Genomic DNA, 16,040 nt, shown 5'->3' on the forward strand with positions numbered 1-16,040 from the left:
CCTTGATCAAGGCAGGCACTCGCCACGACTTGTCCCAGGTGAAGCAGGAGATGAACGAGACCCTGAGGTCTTACACACGGTATTTCTTTGAGATGCGCGCCACCGTCGCCAACATCACCGATGAGGACGTCATTCGTTGCTTCCAACACAGCCTCCTCTCGAAGAACACGTACCACGACTTCGGACGCAACCACCCGGCTACTGCCGTGGAGCTGCATGACATGATGGCAAGGTGGGCTGACCAAGAGGATGAGGAAAACAATCGCTTCCCCAAGCTCAACCACAACAAGCAAGGCAATGGCAATGGCCACTACGACAAAAGCCAGCGGAACCACTCAGGGAACACCCGAAAGCGCAAGCCAGACCATCAAGTCGCGGTTGTCGAGCGCAATCCACGTGGCAAGAAGTCGGGAAGCAACCACTTGGACTACGAGCAAGTCATGCATAAACAATGCACGATACACCTGAAGTCATGGCACATGCTCTTCGAGTGCGTCACCATCCGAAAATCACTCAATGCACCACCCCTCCCCCAAGCAGGAAAGCGAAAGGATAAGGAGGATGATGAAGAAGGGGGTGACAAGTCGGGGGCTCAAGACTTCTAGGATCTGAAAAACATCGTCAACGTGATCTTCGGTGGAGACGGCGGATTCCCCTCCAAGCGTGCGCAGAAGCTAACTCTATGCGAAATACTCTCTATGGAGCCGGCCACGACAAGGCCTCTAATATACAGCGAGGTCCCGATCTCCTTTTCCAGGGATGATCAATGGACCAGCTTCTCCGAGCCAGGAAAATTCCCGCTCGTCCTAGACACTATCATGGCGGGCTCACAGCTCACCCGAGTACTCATCGACGGCGGGAGCGGCCTCAACCTGCTTTTCACGAGTACTCTCAAGAATATGGTACTCCACATCTCCAAGATGCTCACTCCCACCAAAGCTCCTTTCTACGGTATCGTCCTGGGTAACGTGGCTACACCACTCGGGTCAGTAGTCCTGCCAGTCACTCTTGGGACAAAAGACAACTACCGCACCAAGTACATCAAGTTCGAGGTGGCGATTTTGACTCTTCGTACCATGCCATCCTTGGCAGACCGGCACTAGCCAAATTCATGGCCGTGCCCCACTACGTCTACCTACCTGCTACTCAAGATGCTAGGCAAGTCAAGTGTACTCACACTCCATGGCGACCTGAAGAAGTCGTACGACTCCGACCAGGAGGCGATTGAGTATGCCACAACTTCACGTGTGCCAGAGCCATCTGCAGAAGTACTCACGGCCGCGCTGAAGCTGACCAACACAGAGATAGAGATCTCCAACCAGCTGCCAAGCCAGTTGAGGGTTAAACCTAACCCCAGCGACGTCAGCATCAAGACTATCCAGCTGCAAGAAGGCGACCCGTCCAAGACCGCTTTGATCGGGGTTGGCTTAGGCGACAAATAGAAACGCACGCTCATCAACTTCCTTAGGGCTAACCGAGATATATTCGTGTGAAAACCAGCGGATATGCCAGGGGTGCCCAAGGAGTTGATTGACCATTGCCTAAAAGTTGATCCTAAAGCCACTCCAAAAAAGCAACGACTACGACGCTTCGCCCCCGCCAAGAGGGAGGCCATCAAGAAAGAGCTAGCAAAACTACTCGCGGCTGGTTTTATTAAATAAGTACACCACCCCGAGTGGTTAGCTAACCCTATACTTGTACTAAAAAAGAATAATAATAAATGGAGGATGTGTGTGGATTATACTGATCTTAATAAACACTGCCCGAAGGACCCCTTCGCGCTCCCACGCATTGATTAAGTCATCGACTCCATGGCTGGCTACGTCTTGCTCTCCTTTCTCGACTGCTAATCGGGCTATCATCAGATAGCTCTTAAGGAGGAAGACCAGATCAAAACGCGCGTTCATCACCCCGCTTTGGAGCATATGCTTATACCACAATATATTTCGGGTTGAAGAATGCAGTAGCCACCTATCAACGGGCCATCCAACTGTGCCTTGCAGACCAACTACACCGCAACGTTGAAGCTTACGTGGATGATATGGTCATCAAGACCAGGTCTCATGATGAGTTCATCATCGATCTTGAAGAGACTTTTAACAGCTTGCGACGGTTTCAATGGAAGCTCAACCTGACAAAATGCTCTCAAGGCAAACTACTTGGGTTCATTGTCAGTCACCACGGGATCGAAGCAAATCCAGAGAAGATTAATGCCATCACAGCCATGGATGCTCCAAAGACGATCAAGGACGTCCAGAAGCTCACTGGCTGCATGGCAGTTTTGAACCGAATCATCTCCCGACTTGGAGAAAGGGGACTACTCTTCTTCAAGTTGCTCAAGTACCATGACAAGTTCAAGTGGACCGAGGGGGCAAACCACGCCCTGCAAGATCTCAAACATCATTTGCAGTCGCCACCCATCCTGACGGCTCCCCAATAAGATGAGAATCTACTACTCTACATCACCATGTTCTTTCATCTCATGAATATTTGTATAAAGTCATTTTTGTAATCAGTAGTTTACAACAACACTTGGATAAACATATTCTAGATAAATTGCAACATGCAGTGAAGTTGAACAAATCTCTGAACACATCCTACAGAATTTAAAGTGATCCTTGCCTCCTACTCTTCTCATGTTCTGGTATAAACAGAACTCAGAAATAGGACTGATCAAAACTCAGTTGTCAATAACGCCAATCTTTAAATGTTTATGTAGCAAATTTCGAGTAAGTTCCTTTCATGATTTGGAATTATGTGCACAGAACGTTTCCCAACTAGGCTTTGGCGGGTAAACCATCATGAGTGCGATACAATAAAAGTTCGTATGCCTATTTGCTCTTATATGATTCGACCTTGCTTTTGAAGTCAGAAGCGAGCACATACTTTATAATGCTTCAGAGAGCCCTACTATCTGCATGATACTGCAGTTTCAAGCATATTCGTAGAAAGCCAGGCAGGTACTGTCAATGACCAAGTTCTGATCAATGTTCCCTGAACAAAGACGGTTGTCTAGAATCAACTTGAGAGATCCAAATATATTAAGAACAATATGGATGAAAACTCTTGAAATATTGGTAAGCCCCATTCCTGCCCTTCTTTCCTTTTTTTTTATGCTCAATATTGCCTTGTAGTACATGTCATTAGTAAAGACAAATGAGAAAGAGTCAGCATCCTTCTGTCAAGGCTCATAATCCGCGAGTATCTCCAGATTTGTGTTACTACCTGATAGCAATGGATTGTGCATATATGCATTTTATTTTCTTGGTCGTACCACCAGTCTATTGTCTGGTTCCATCCAACAAGGGCATGGCAAACCACGCCTGTGTTTCTAGTGTATTACTATTTTTCCCTTCGTGTTGATGTTCCTTCACTAAGTATACATAATTACCATTTTTCTTTACTCCTGGACAAGGGAAATGGGTGCTATCTTTGTTGTCTAGGTGATACATTATTGTTTCTTCCTTGCATGTTAATTCCTTGGCTTGGTCATTAGCTATTACGGTTACATTGTTGTGTTGGCCAGCAAGGTAAATGAATTTCTTGAGATGTATTCACTTCCCTATGTTTCTTAGATGACGCAGAGCAAGATGTGTTTGTACACATGGGACATGGTGACATGGAGGAGTAGGATACAATGCTACTCGAGAAATGCAGATCAGGGTAAGAACTCTTATTGCCAGTTTTGTTACTGTAATCTCAGATCAAGATCCATTTGTTTTTTTTCGATGTGGTTGAAATTGATTGGTTTATTATTTAGTTTTTAAGTTCCTAATTTTTTTAGTATTAGTTTAGCTCATTTCGCAATTGTCAGACTCGGTTCATAATCTGCTGCTCACTTTTCAGTTTCAATTCAGCGATTGGATCAATTTCAGGCTAGGGTCAGTTTTTCAGTCTTTTGCTTTTTTTTAGTTGTAGACGGGTCTATAAATTCAGAAGCTGTACACTTTTAGAAATCCTCACCTGCTTAAAGTTCAGAACTCTTTGCATGTTTCACTTGACCTGTGAATTCAGAAGAAAAATGCATGTTACTTGATATAAAAAATCAGAAAGTTCAGAACTCTCTGCATGCTTTAGTCGCATTTACTCTAATTCTCCATCTGAACACTTATCTTGAATCAAATTGTGCTATGATATTTTGCAATGATGTGAATATAGAAGGGTTCCAGAGCTGCCATGGGGAGGAGATGACAGTGATTTAAACACACTTTTGACAATGAAACTAGTACGCTGACTATTAAGGTAAGAATATGTCCCCAGTTTTGATATGGAACTGAGATGGGTTGGCAATTAATTAGTACTTTGCAGAGATTTCTCACCAACGTCAACTCAACAGCCGCAATGCCCACCGGCAGCGCCGCGAGTGAATTGATGGGAGGCCCTAATGGGTTGTGAGTAGTGTGAAATTTCATTTGGCCAAAAATTGGCTTGGTTTGCTAATGTAGACTTCCTTCATTTTGTTTGTTTGTTGGGCTTTTAGGCACTTCAGCTGCTCTCAGTTTCTTTTTCAATGTAACAGAAAAAAGGATGGAAAATAGACTTTTATTCATCACTGATGTCAAATGGGTGGCTCTGAATAATACTGCTCGATTGGGTTGTCTTTTTTAGATTTGGTAGCTGCAATGCGATTCTTTGGAGAATATGGATTGTTTGTGATTTATTTATTGTCCACCTAATTCAAATTTTGTTAATAGAGCTCGTTGACCTTCGACGACTTGGAGTAACCTAATGCGCACGTAACGTGCGAGAATTCAAACTCGTGATCTTGCCTCCTCCAATACCTCCTTACCATGTTAACTACACTGCACTTATAATGGGAAGAGAGATATTTCCCTTCCGAAGTAACCTTGGAAAATCTTTGCAGTAAGTACTTACCATCTCAACTACACTGCACTTATGATGGAAAGAGAGATACTTTTCTTCGGAAGTAACCCTGGAGAATCTATAATACCGTGTGGTAACACCAACTAGTACTAAAGGCTATATATTAGTACTGGGTGGTGTTACCAACCTATACTAATATGGGTGGGTGAAGGTATTAGTATCTTGTGGTAACACCAACCAGTACGAACCACCTATAATAAAATTAGTGATGGTATCCTTCCTACCGGTATTTTTCTAGTAGCGTTTGTTTCAACCGGCAGTTACTCTTTGTCGCCTCCATTTGCAACGTTTCCCTCACTAAAGTCTCGTGCTCTCATAAAGCTACACTATTTGGTCTAAATTACCACAAAACTATATTTTCAGCAGCTATTTCATGAAACTACATGAACTTCTTTCATACTATCAAAAGATAATCTGGTTAACAATGTTTGTTCGAGCACAAACTAACATCACCGGCCCTTGATGTGACTATGCACTTGTGTTTGAATCCATGATTATTTGCGAAATAAAACAGGTACTAAACAACAACATTGTCATGTGAGTTCGATCTATTTGCATCTTGATTCTTCAGTAACATTGCACAAAAAAAAAACAACAAAGGCCCAAAACCTATCGAACAACATAACTCTAGATCGCACCTCTCAATTCTCAAGCTCGTCAGGGTGCATTTGGCAACTGGATAGGAGGTGGTATGGGAAATTATATTTTTAGTTCTAGTCCTTTATTTGGGCTCGAGGGAATTAAGGTAAGGAGTTGGAGAGGGAATTCCATATCCTGTGTTGTTTGGTACTTGTATTTTGACATGAAAAATTATATCATAGGTCATGATGAACGATTAAGATCATTTATTTTTATCGTAACGTAAAATTTCCTCCCAATTACTAACCCTCTCCGTGGAAAAAGATCAGTGAGAATTAAACCTCTGAACTCACTTTCTCCATCCAACGTAAACTTCCCCTCCTATAAAATAAACAAGAGAATTTTAGTCTCATATATGTAAACTAGCGTTAGTTTGCACGGATTACCCCAACCAAACGAGCCGTCATGGTCAACGCCATATCAGTTAAGAACTCCCAAATCCGCGACCTGAGCCCACGCACACTCAGTAACCATGGCAATGCCGCCGTCGCTACGTATATCCTTCTGCTCCTCGCCGGCAGGAGCGGGGCCACGGCCGCTGCGTTCGAGCTGCAGGAGGCTACCATCGACTCCATACACCGTGCTTTCGCCGCTGGCGAGCTAACCTCCCGCAGCCTCGTCGAGCTCTACTTGCGCCGCATCGCGTCACTGGACCCCGCGCTCCACGCCGTCATCGAGCTCGACCCCGACGGCGCGCTCGCAGCCGCCGACCGCGCCGATGCCGCCGCCCGCTCCGGCTCCAGCTCGCTCTCGCAGCTGCACGGCATCCCGGTGCTTCTCAAGGACAACATCGCTGCGGCCGGGCCGCTGAACGCGACGGCCGGGTCCCTAGCAATGGTCGGGTCAAGCCCCGCGCGCGACGCCGGCGTGGTCGAGCGGCTCCGGAACGCCGGTGCGGTGCTCCTCGGCACCGCCAGCCTCAGCGAGTGGTGCAACTTCCGTGGCCCCGGCATCCCCGCCGGATGGAGCCCCCGTGGCGGCCAGGGCAAGGTCCGTCCCCTTTCTATTATTTGCCTCATTTCTCAGTTCCTTGGAAGCTCCAATAGCAAATTTGTTTCTTTGCAGCCCCTAGGACCAAATGCCGCAATGCAATGGCCATTGATTTTGGGTTGCTGATGCAGAACCCGTATGTGCCGTCGGCGACGCCGTGCTCCTCCAGCAGCGGCTCCACGATTGCGGCGGCAGCAAACATGGCGGCAGTGACGATCGGGGCCGAGACGGACGGCCTCACTCACCAGCCGTGCCGGCGTCATCATCATATCACCAAGGATGGACACAGTTGGGTGAGTAACCCTGTCCAACTGATTTTGATGCGTGCTTTTAAACTGTGTTTGTTGCTTCTGATACACTAAACAAAATGATCCTACTGAATTTTATCGAAAGAATTCAAAATTGATGTCAAAGGATATATCACTTCATTATAATTGGATTTCTATTGTCTGTTCATTTAATACCTTTTCTTGAGTTTATGTCTCACTACCCTGATGGAACACTGACCACAAAAGCTTTAATTTTAGGCGAAAAAGGACCACACATAGAAGAACATTGAAAACTAACCAGCATGTCAAAATTATTTCCTGAAACATAAAATTCTTTATCCTTCAGTACAGCTAAGAATTGTCTCCTAGTGGCCCAAATGGCTAATAAACATGGTGGCTTTTGTTTTGCTTTGCATCAACACTATATGCTGCTTTATGGACTGCAATGCTAGATTCAACTAATGTAAGTCTTTTCCTTTATAAAAGAATGAAGGAAACACTGTGCAAGTGTTGCAGAAATACTAGTTTTTGGTGCGTCTACTACTTATAACTTGTAATATGTATGAGTTAACAAATTCTGATTTGTGTCCAAGTTATTGAGCAATGATGTTACTGCAACAGTTTGATGTTTGCTCACTTGAGTTTGATCTAGTAACAACATTTAACTATTTTTTTGTGATGCAAACTACTTGATGTAGGCCCATCACTAGAACAGTTTCGGATGTTGTGCATGTGTTGGAAGCAATTGTTGGCTATGATGCCCGAGATGCAGAGGCTACTCGCAAGGCTTCACAATATATACCAGAAGGTGGTTACAGGCAATCCTTGAAAATAGATGGACTGAGAGGGAAGAGGTTGGGAATTCTCAGGAAGGATTTCTTTCGATTTCCTTTGGGCTCTGTCCAAGAAAAGGTCTTCAGTGAGCACTTCGCCATTATTAGGTACTTTGCCTCAATATCTTCATGGAATTATTTATTATCTGCGAGTAACACTTGTTTTCTTGAACATTTTCCCAGTGTCAGTGTGACAATGTTCACTAATACTGCTGTTTAAAGGATATTTATCCATATGAAATATAAAATGACCATGTTGCTACGGTGGAAAAAGTTCTAGGTCATATGGCTGCGTCTAATCCAGGGTAAAATGTAACCAGGTTAGCAAACCTTAACCAAAGTAGCTTATTGTAACCTTTTCTAATTATTTTTCAGAGTAACCCAACTTTTTCTAATTGTTTTTCATAACTTATTTAGTCTAAATGATGTTTGGCTCCATTAGGTGAGTTGGAAATAGAACAAGACATCATGGGACAACTAGTTCTGGTTTTACTTAAATATTACCTCTTTAACTAATGGAGCTAAATGCTAAGAATACCAAGGGCAAAAGTCATCCATCAGTTCTATTTTCAGAAGTTATTCATGCAACCAATTTTTCATTTTCGTAGCTATGTACCATGATTGTCACTCAAAACGCTTTTCTCGGTTCCTCGCAAAAAAAAGAAAAACTTTTCTCCGGGCCTGGGCGAGAAATAATAACTATGAATCCGCATCTTGAGCACCTTAAAACTCTCAGTTGACAATGTCAATAGTGAACTCTCACTCAGATTATGATGTGTTATTTTCCTATTATATACAAGCCTTTCCTTACTTGATATTGTGATAAATTGAATGATGCTTCTGAAAAGGATCAATGAATTCCTAACAGAAGAAATTAGTGAATAGATATAAATTTGTTCATTGCTGTTGATGTTCTTTTCGATATGAGCTTTTTCTTACTCCTGAATGGTGTGATGAAACTAACAGTAAAATGGGTGCCAACTTGGTGGACAACCTTGATATACCAAGCATGAATGTCATTAACGACGCCGTGCAAAGCGGTGAACGTGCACTTATGCTTGCTGAATTCAAGTTGTCGCTCAATTCCTACTTATCTGAGCTCGCCAAGTCACCTGTTAGATCATTATCTGACATAATCGACTTCAACAACAAGCACCCTATCGAGGTACATATCATCTTACTTTATGTGCATCTAATTTCCTTGCTAATTTTGTCAAACATAAATGAACAACTCTAGCATTATGAATAACGGGAAAGTCTGGCTGAATTTGGTCAAGACTACCTCATACAATCTGATGCAACAAATGGCATTGGTCGAACTGAGGAGCGGGCCATTGCCAGATTGAACAAACTGTGTAAAAGAGGCCTCGAGAAAGTAATGCAAGATAATCTACTAGATGCAATTGTAGCCCCAGGTGCATCTGCTCACAGCTTGCTTGCCATTGGTGGTTATCCGGCAATCACTGTTCCAGCTGGATATGCTTCAAATGGTGTTCCATTCGCCATCTGCTTTGGTGGGTTGAAAGTATCAGAGCCAAAGCTCATTGAGATAGCTTATTCGTTTGAGCAGGCAACAAAAGTAAGGAAACCTCCTTCTCTGCAGCATTCCATCATCTGAAGATAAATTCAGAAATGAATCAGACCTGTATTCAACTGAGGAAATATTTTACCTGAGGGAACCTACATATGTTGGATGCTGACACATTGACTGTTTGAGACGCAATACTTTTGTTCCCAAACAACTACTGAAGTCTTTGAACCCAGGCATCTTGTTCATTGATTGTTCATGATATGTACTTTACAATCTTAGCATCAACAAGGTTTGACTGACTTCTGCATGTCCTAAAATCTAGATAAATAGCATTCTGGGTCATCACAGATACCCAAACTTAACAAGTTCTATCCTTACTACTTACTAGCAAATATGCCTGTGTGTCGTCAAGTCGATGATCTCATATGTTGTAAATACCATGTGGCTGTACTCCTGGTCAACCCATGCTGCTGTTATGATGTCGACGCTTGAGCTCACATCCTAATTGAAGATCCAGCAACGTCATGTAGCATCCTAACCGCGCCATCGCTAAGCCAGGCACGTGATGCAACCAAATGCGAGCTGGAAAAGGATTGCATGGGGTCTAGGCATATTGATGCTAAAAAAGGCTACGTGCACAGGTCGCGGTTGTTTCTTTTTCCTACGATGAGTTTTCTTCAACACGGATTTTATTGTATTTATTCGAATCTATTTATGTTACACTATGTTGTTCGCCTCTCATTATATACGCTTCGGATCCACTTGTTGGTGATACATGTTGGATCAAACCAAAATATCTGGTGGAAACATTACGTGCTTTGTTATTAGGTAAAGATTAGACATGCATATGATGCTTGTGCCAAAGGACTAAGAATATTACTGCAGCGTTACAGTGCGCCAAAATATAGAAATCATTATAGTTCACGAGCATGTTTTTTTTTTAAAAAAAGGGATTACTCAATGATTGAAGCTCCCATCTAAACTGGGATATGGGGAAGAGGACTTCTAGGCAGCCCTACCCTTTCTTATTCAAACATAGGACCTCTAGCACCACAAGTTGAGAGACTACCACTGCGTCAGGTCCTCCCTTCCCAAGCATTTTGATGTTCTCAATTATATGCAACCATTCTAATTAAGAAATATGTAAATCTAACTTTGAGCTTTCAAGAACATTTTTCTCTCGTTGCATCACAAAGTAAGATACAGTCATTGATATGTGCCAACCACACCTCATTCTTCTGCTCATTATTTTCATTCCACAAGTGCAACCATTTGAGCTGTTCACAGCCTCAACATTCAGATTGAAAACTCACACAGCATAGTGTGCTTATACTTCTCTCCAGGCTGCACTACCACAGAGGGGAAGTTTGGTTGGTTGATAGCATTAGGAAACCCTTGGGTTTCCAAGCATACACCGGCATGTTTCTCATAAACAGCACCCCCTTTGCCAGTGATGCCACTCACATAGTTGGCGGTGTAGAACTGCATGCCAGGTGCATTAGTCCAGAGGTCCAGAGTTCGCAAGCTTGATGGATCTCTCAGCTTGGCGGCATGCTTCACGCCATTCTTCTCATCCCCACAATCCAGCACATAGTTATGATCATACTCTCCAGGAACATCAGTGATGCGCTCCCCAATCTTGTGCTCTGTAGTGAAGTCGAAAGGTGTGCCCTCAACAGGCATTATCTCACCAGTGGGAATTGTGTTTTCATCAACTGGAGTGATGTGCTTCCCCCAGATCTGAACTGAATGATTTAAGATGTCACCAGAGTTATGACCTGCCAGGTTCCAGTAAGTGTGCTGTGCCAAGCTGATAGGAGTGGCTTTGTCATGTGGTGTGGCTTCCATGTCAAGTCTTAGAGTGGTAGCCTCAGGAAGAGAATATGTTGCTCTCACTGTTACACCACCTGGATAACCTGAAGAGAATACAACAGCCAAAGCTTGAATCGGCCAAATTATTTAAGCATGGAGATCTTCAGTTAAAACAAAGATGCTAATTAATATACCTTCTTCCCCATCCTTGCTGTGATACTGAAAGGTTATTGATGGGCATTCACCATCTTTGTGCTCTATGACATCCCACACGACTTTGTCAAATCCCTTCAATCCACCTGACATTCACAATCAAGCAACAAAATTAAAGTTTATTTACATAGCACAAAGACAAACGATGCAGGCATTAATGTAGAAAACATTACTTGGAACTGCTGAATTCATTTTGTAGTTACCATCAAATTACCATAGAATTCATTTATCTAGGCATTAACAAATGGTCGGGTGTTGAAATTATAAGGATTGTAATACATTTATTTGTACAGTATTGAGTACTGATGATATAGATTTGAAATTGTTAGTTCAATAATAGTATTACATTAAAACTAGTCACTATTCTAAATAAATAATAAGTCACACACTTGTATTATAAGATCTAGCTAACATGATTACAACCGAGGTTGCCCAGCTTTGCAGAATTTACGAAAGCTTACCATGGAGGCTGTTGGGTCCATTGTTGATAGGTAATGAATACTCAGCTCCGTTTAGGGCAAACTTGCCATCCTTGATCCTATTGGCAACTCGGCCAACTATGCATCCAAAATAAGGTGAAATGCCTTTCTGCAAATACAGAGTAGAAAGAAGTAAACCATCCATGTTTTACAACCCTTCAAACTATCTGCAGGAAAATCTAACAGAATACCACAAATTTAGAACGTTTATACATACACAGTTAGTACATATCTCAATGATTATCATTGGATTCTACGGTATGGTTGGATACACAAAGTTAGACAAGAACTGAACAAGCTAAGCCCGGGCACCTAGGGATGGACCATATTAGGGGGGTGGTAATGAACACTGAAATTACAGAAAGAGATATACATATCTGCACCTTACAGAACTAACCGAAATATTGGTCACACACAGTTTGTTTTAAAGGGAATCATCCCCTCGTAGTTTTGAAGGAAAAAGGCCTGAACTTGGCTAAAATTAGCAAATTTGGTAATTTTTTTCCTTATTAAAGGAGGCAGTCTGGGCACACATCCAAGGTGCCACACAAAGCTGCCAATATTCTCTTGGAAGAACTTCTCCACCATTGTATCGCATCTGAAACTCTACAACACCTTTCTATTTATTTTAGTGACCAATTTGCTGCATTACCAAAATCAGTCGTCTACCATGTATCTATATGACAATGAAATGACTGTGGTGACTTCGTCAATCTTGAGGATCAGCTGGCTCAGTCTCTCGGAAGTGCTCACAAGAATAGGGTTGCATGCATGTATTTATAGGAATAAGTGCACGTATGTGTATTTGAGCGTCTCCATCTATACTGTATTTCGAAAAATTATGTTCATCAAGCCAGATAAGGTTCCAATTTCCTTATCAGGGCAGTAACCACATGTCCTAAATTGCATCCGTTTGGTCAGGGAACACACCTGAACTGTACAGTTCAGCTCATCCCAAGAGTCAAAAGTCAAAAGCACAACACTTGGCATCTAGACCATATAACGAGTACTAATGGCACAGAACCGAGGGTCCCTCTCACCATGTACGGCTCCAGGTCGTCGAACCCGAGCACCACATCCGCGACATTCCCTGCGCCGACGATTTCGCCAGAAGAAAAAGAGTGTCAGCGAGGAACCGAGGAAGCCGAAGGAACCTGCGAGAGTGACGAGGACCGTGGGCGTCGGGGACGAGGAGGGAGGTGATGGTGGCGCCCCAGCTGGCGATCCTGGCGGTTATCCTGCCGTTGGAGAGCTCGAGGATCTTGGGCTCGGCCGCCATTGACGCCGCCGGAAGGGGGAGGACTGCTGTTTGCTCTTGCGCTGAGGTCGACTCTGTTTCGGGGGTGGTTCGATTGCTTGCGGGAGAGATCGGATTTATGTTTTCTGCCCCTTTTCCGTGGGTGGGGTCGGTCTCTATCTATCTATCCGAACGCACACACTTCCAGGTCTCGTGGGGCCCGCTAGGCGCGGGGCCTCGTCTCTTCCTACCAACATGTGGGGACCACCATGGATGATCTGTTTCGGAATAAACCTGGGAGAAAAAATAGTTCACTGCTAGAGAAAGAAGATGTCAGTGATTATCAATTGTGACAAAACCGTATACTCTTGTGATGAAAGAAATCATTGTACAGTGCGTAAGTCACGAATTTCCAATCGCGTTAATACTTTGCAGAATGTTTACCGTTGTTCAATAATGTTCGATGTCAACAGGATGTAGTGTGCAGGCAGCAGCGGACTAGCCACGGAGCGGTATAACTGGACTGACGAGATGGGACGCCGGAGAATGATCGGCTAGCGCAAGCGGCAAGGAAAACGCTCGAAATTGGACGCCCATCACGAATCACGAATCGTGCGTTCTCAAGAAGGCAACAACTAATGCAAACCAAACAACCAATTACCAATCCACAAACGAGGAGCTGCGCGAACCAAACAACTAGGTTTAATTAACAAGATAGTTACTAAACAACAATACTTAATTAACTGCAACATCTAATGGTCCACGACTTTTAACAATATAGTTACTAAACAATAATACTTTCTTCTTAATGGGCTTAATCAATATCTTATTACTATACTCAACCTGACCATTGGCCTAAGCATAAAAAAGAGATGAATTGAGCAATTTAATTTTATATGATTCGGTTAACTCACATACTCCTTGGATATAAATGAAATATCTTGATCCATTATCAAATTCTGCGGAATCCAGAATCTATGGATAATATGCCCCGTAATAAATTCAACTATTTTTGGGCATGTCATGTTCTTGAGGGGAAGTGCTTCGGTCAATTTAGTGAAATAATCCATAGCTACCAATATGAAGCGATGCTCTTTTGATGAATGAGGATAAAATTCACCAATAAAATCTAATCCCCATCCTTGGAATGGCCATGGCTTGATAATAGGATGTATCAACGCAGCAGACACCAATTGCAAATTAGCAAACCCTTGACATTTCTTCACATCTCTTGTGGTAACATAAACAAATGGCAATCACACTAGGCCAATAGAAACCAGGCCTTCCAAATAACCATTTCATCTTAGGAGCCAATTGATGTGAAAATTATGGCACTTCAAGAGGAGCTTGCTGGGTTCATCATGGACCACGCCGTGAGAATGGATGTAGAGTTCTGCCTTATCTAGGTCAGAGCGTTCGTTTTAAACTTGATTACCATATAATGTATGACTCATGGCATAGATTATATTTCATGTATGGACTTGTATTTTATACTCAATGTATGAATTATGTTTGATGTGTGGACTTGTGGTTTGTATTCGTTTTAAAGTTGATTATATTGATGCATTTTACTATTCGACATTGATTTGTATTCGATGTATTGTGAAACTTGAGCTGGAAAAAATATTGCCTTGGTCAAGGGTTATCATCACCGGCTCATAATATTACCAGTGGTAATAACCCATTTTTCACCACCGGCGGTGAGAACAGGTATTTTGCTGTCGGCGCCTAAACCGGTGGTGATAAGGGGTTTAGGGTCGATGGTGAAAATGAATCTGTTGTAGTGGAAAAAATCATGTTCAATATAGAAATGTGTTAGTGCAGAGGAAGTAGTCCATCGCATCACGAACTGATCACCTCGTTTGGACCCCAACAGTAACCTCGCATAGCCGTAGCCGATCAGTACGACGGCAACAACAGTTGCACCTCCACAGAGTCCACAAGGGATGGAACACGATATATAGGTGTGCTAGCACCATGCGGTCATCTAGAGTTTTGGTCTAGGCGGACCGGAGGTGTGAAAGGATCGCGGCCCAAGAGGGAGGGATGAATTGGGACTTTTCAATTTCTACCAAATCCTTAACCTACAACTAGTGTTGCTCAATCTATGAATTTTGATCCTATCAACTAGAGCACACTAACATTAATGTCCTAGGTAGGTAAACATACTAACATGCACATTTTGCCTAGGGAATAGATCACACTATCAAGTATATTGCCTAGATAAGAGAGCACACTAGCAAATAATGACTATACTCAACAAGCAAGCAAACAAAGGAAAGTAAAACCAAAATAAATGCTTGAATGTAAAGAGAGGGACACGAGACAACTGGATTTTTTCCCGTGGTATCGAGGAGTTGAAGCTCCCCCTAATCCACGTTGGAGCACCCACTAAGGGTTGAGCTCCCTTGCATCACCAAGAAGCTAGTGTTCACTAAGAATGCAACTTTTCCATCTCCGGAGCGGCAAGCTTCAAACTGCGTACAATCTTCTTCTTCTTTGGGCTCCCACAAACTCCAAGAGCTCACCAAGAGCCTCTGGATTACCAAGACCATCTAGGTGCCGTCAAACACCAAGAGTAATAAGTTTCTAAGCCTTCACTTAACCTACAACTAAACCGGCCCTAAGCTCAAGCACACTTGCTACTCTCAAATGGATGATTTCTTTGTGTTTTGGATCAACTCTCAACTCAAAATCTTCTTCTCATGGCTTCAAGTCTTTCTCTTATGCTCTGGAGTGGCCTCAGGTATTCAGGGTGTCAAAGGCAGCTCAAGTGACTCGAGGGAACTCAACTTATAGGCTAGAGATCCAGCCATAGCCGTTGTAAAAAACTTTCCCAAAAAGCTTAAAGTGTTGGTTAAACTGGTCACATGCGTCGGTTCAACCGGTCACACTGAGCTATGAATAGTAGCTGTTAAACCCTAACTGCCTCCTTTGATGATGTCATTGAACCAATGGCTTGCACCGACATGCGTCGGTTTAACCGGTGCTGAAGATATTTCTGAGGCAACCATTTCCAACTCCACAAAACCTTCTGGAGCATTAAACGACCAATGCACCGAAGCCTCCATTGAGACTATCGGTTTAACTGTCCAAGGCGTCGGTTTAACCGGTGCAGTTGGCTTTGCTTCACTTGATCGCCATATCAATTTT

General features: G+C 43.2%; 1 protein-coding gene and 1 pseudogene across 1 annotated transcript; one reads left to right on the forward strand and one right to left on the reverse strand.

Moving 5' to 3' along the window:
* Positions 1-5,925: 5,925 nt before the first annotated feature.
* LOC112875774 lies at positions 5,926-9,515 on the forward strand (annotated as a pseudogene).
* A 595-nt stretch (positions 9,516-10,110) lies between these two features.
* LOC112875775 (aldose 1-epimerase) lies at positions 10,111-13,029 on the reverse strand. The gene is made up of 5 exons (XM_025939745.1): positions 12,824-13,029; positions 12,691-12,740; positions 11,633-11,759; positions 11,153-11,257; positions 10,111-11,062 (listed from the first exon to the last, which is right to left on the reverse strand). The coding sequence occupies exons 1-5, from the start codon at positions 12,927-12,929 to the stop codon at positions 10,443-10,445; spliced, it is 1,008 nt and encodes a 335-aa protein (XP_025795530.1). The 5' UTR covers positions 12,930-13,029; the 3' UTR covers positions 10,111-10,442.
* Positions 13,030-16,040: the final 3,011 nt, after the last annotated feature.

This window comes from Panicum hallii, chromosome 9, assembly GCF_002211085.1.
Source record: "Panicum hallii strain FIL2 chromosome 9, PHallii_v3.1, whole genome shotgun sequence".
NCBI classification, from domain to species: Eukaryota; Viridiplantae; Streptophyta; class Magnoliopsida; order Poales; family Poaceae; genus Panicum; species Panicum hallii.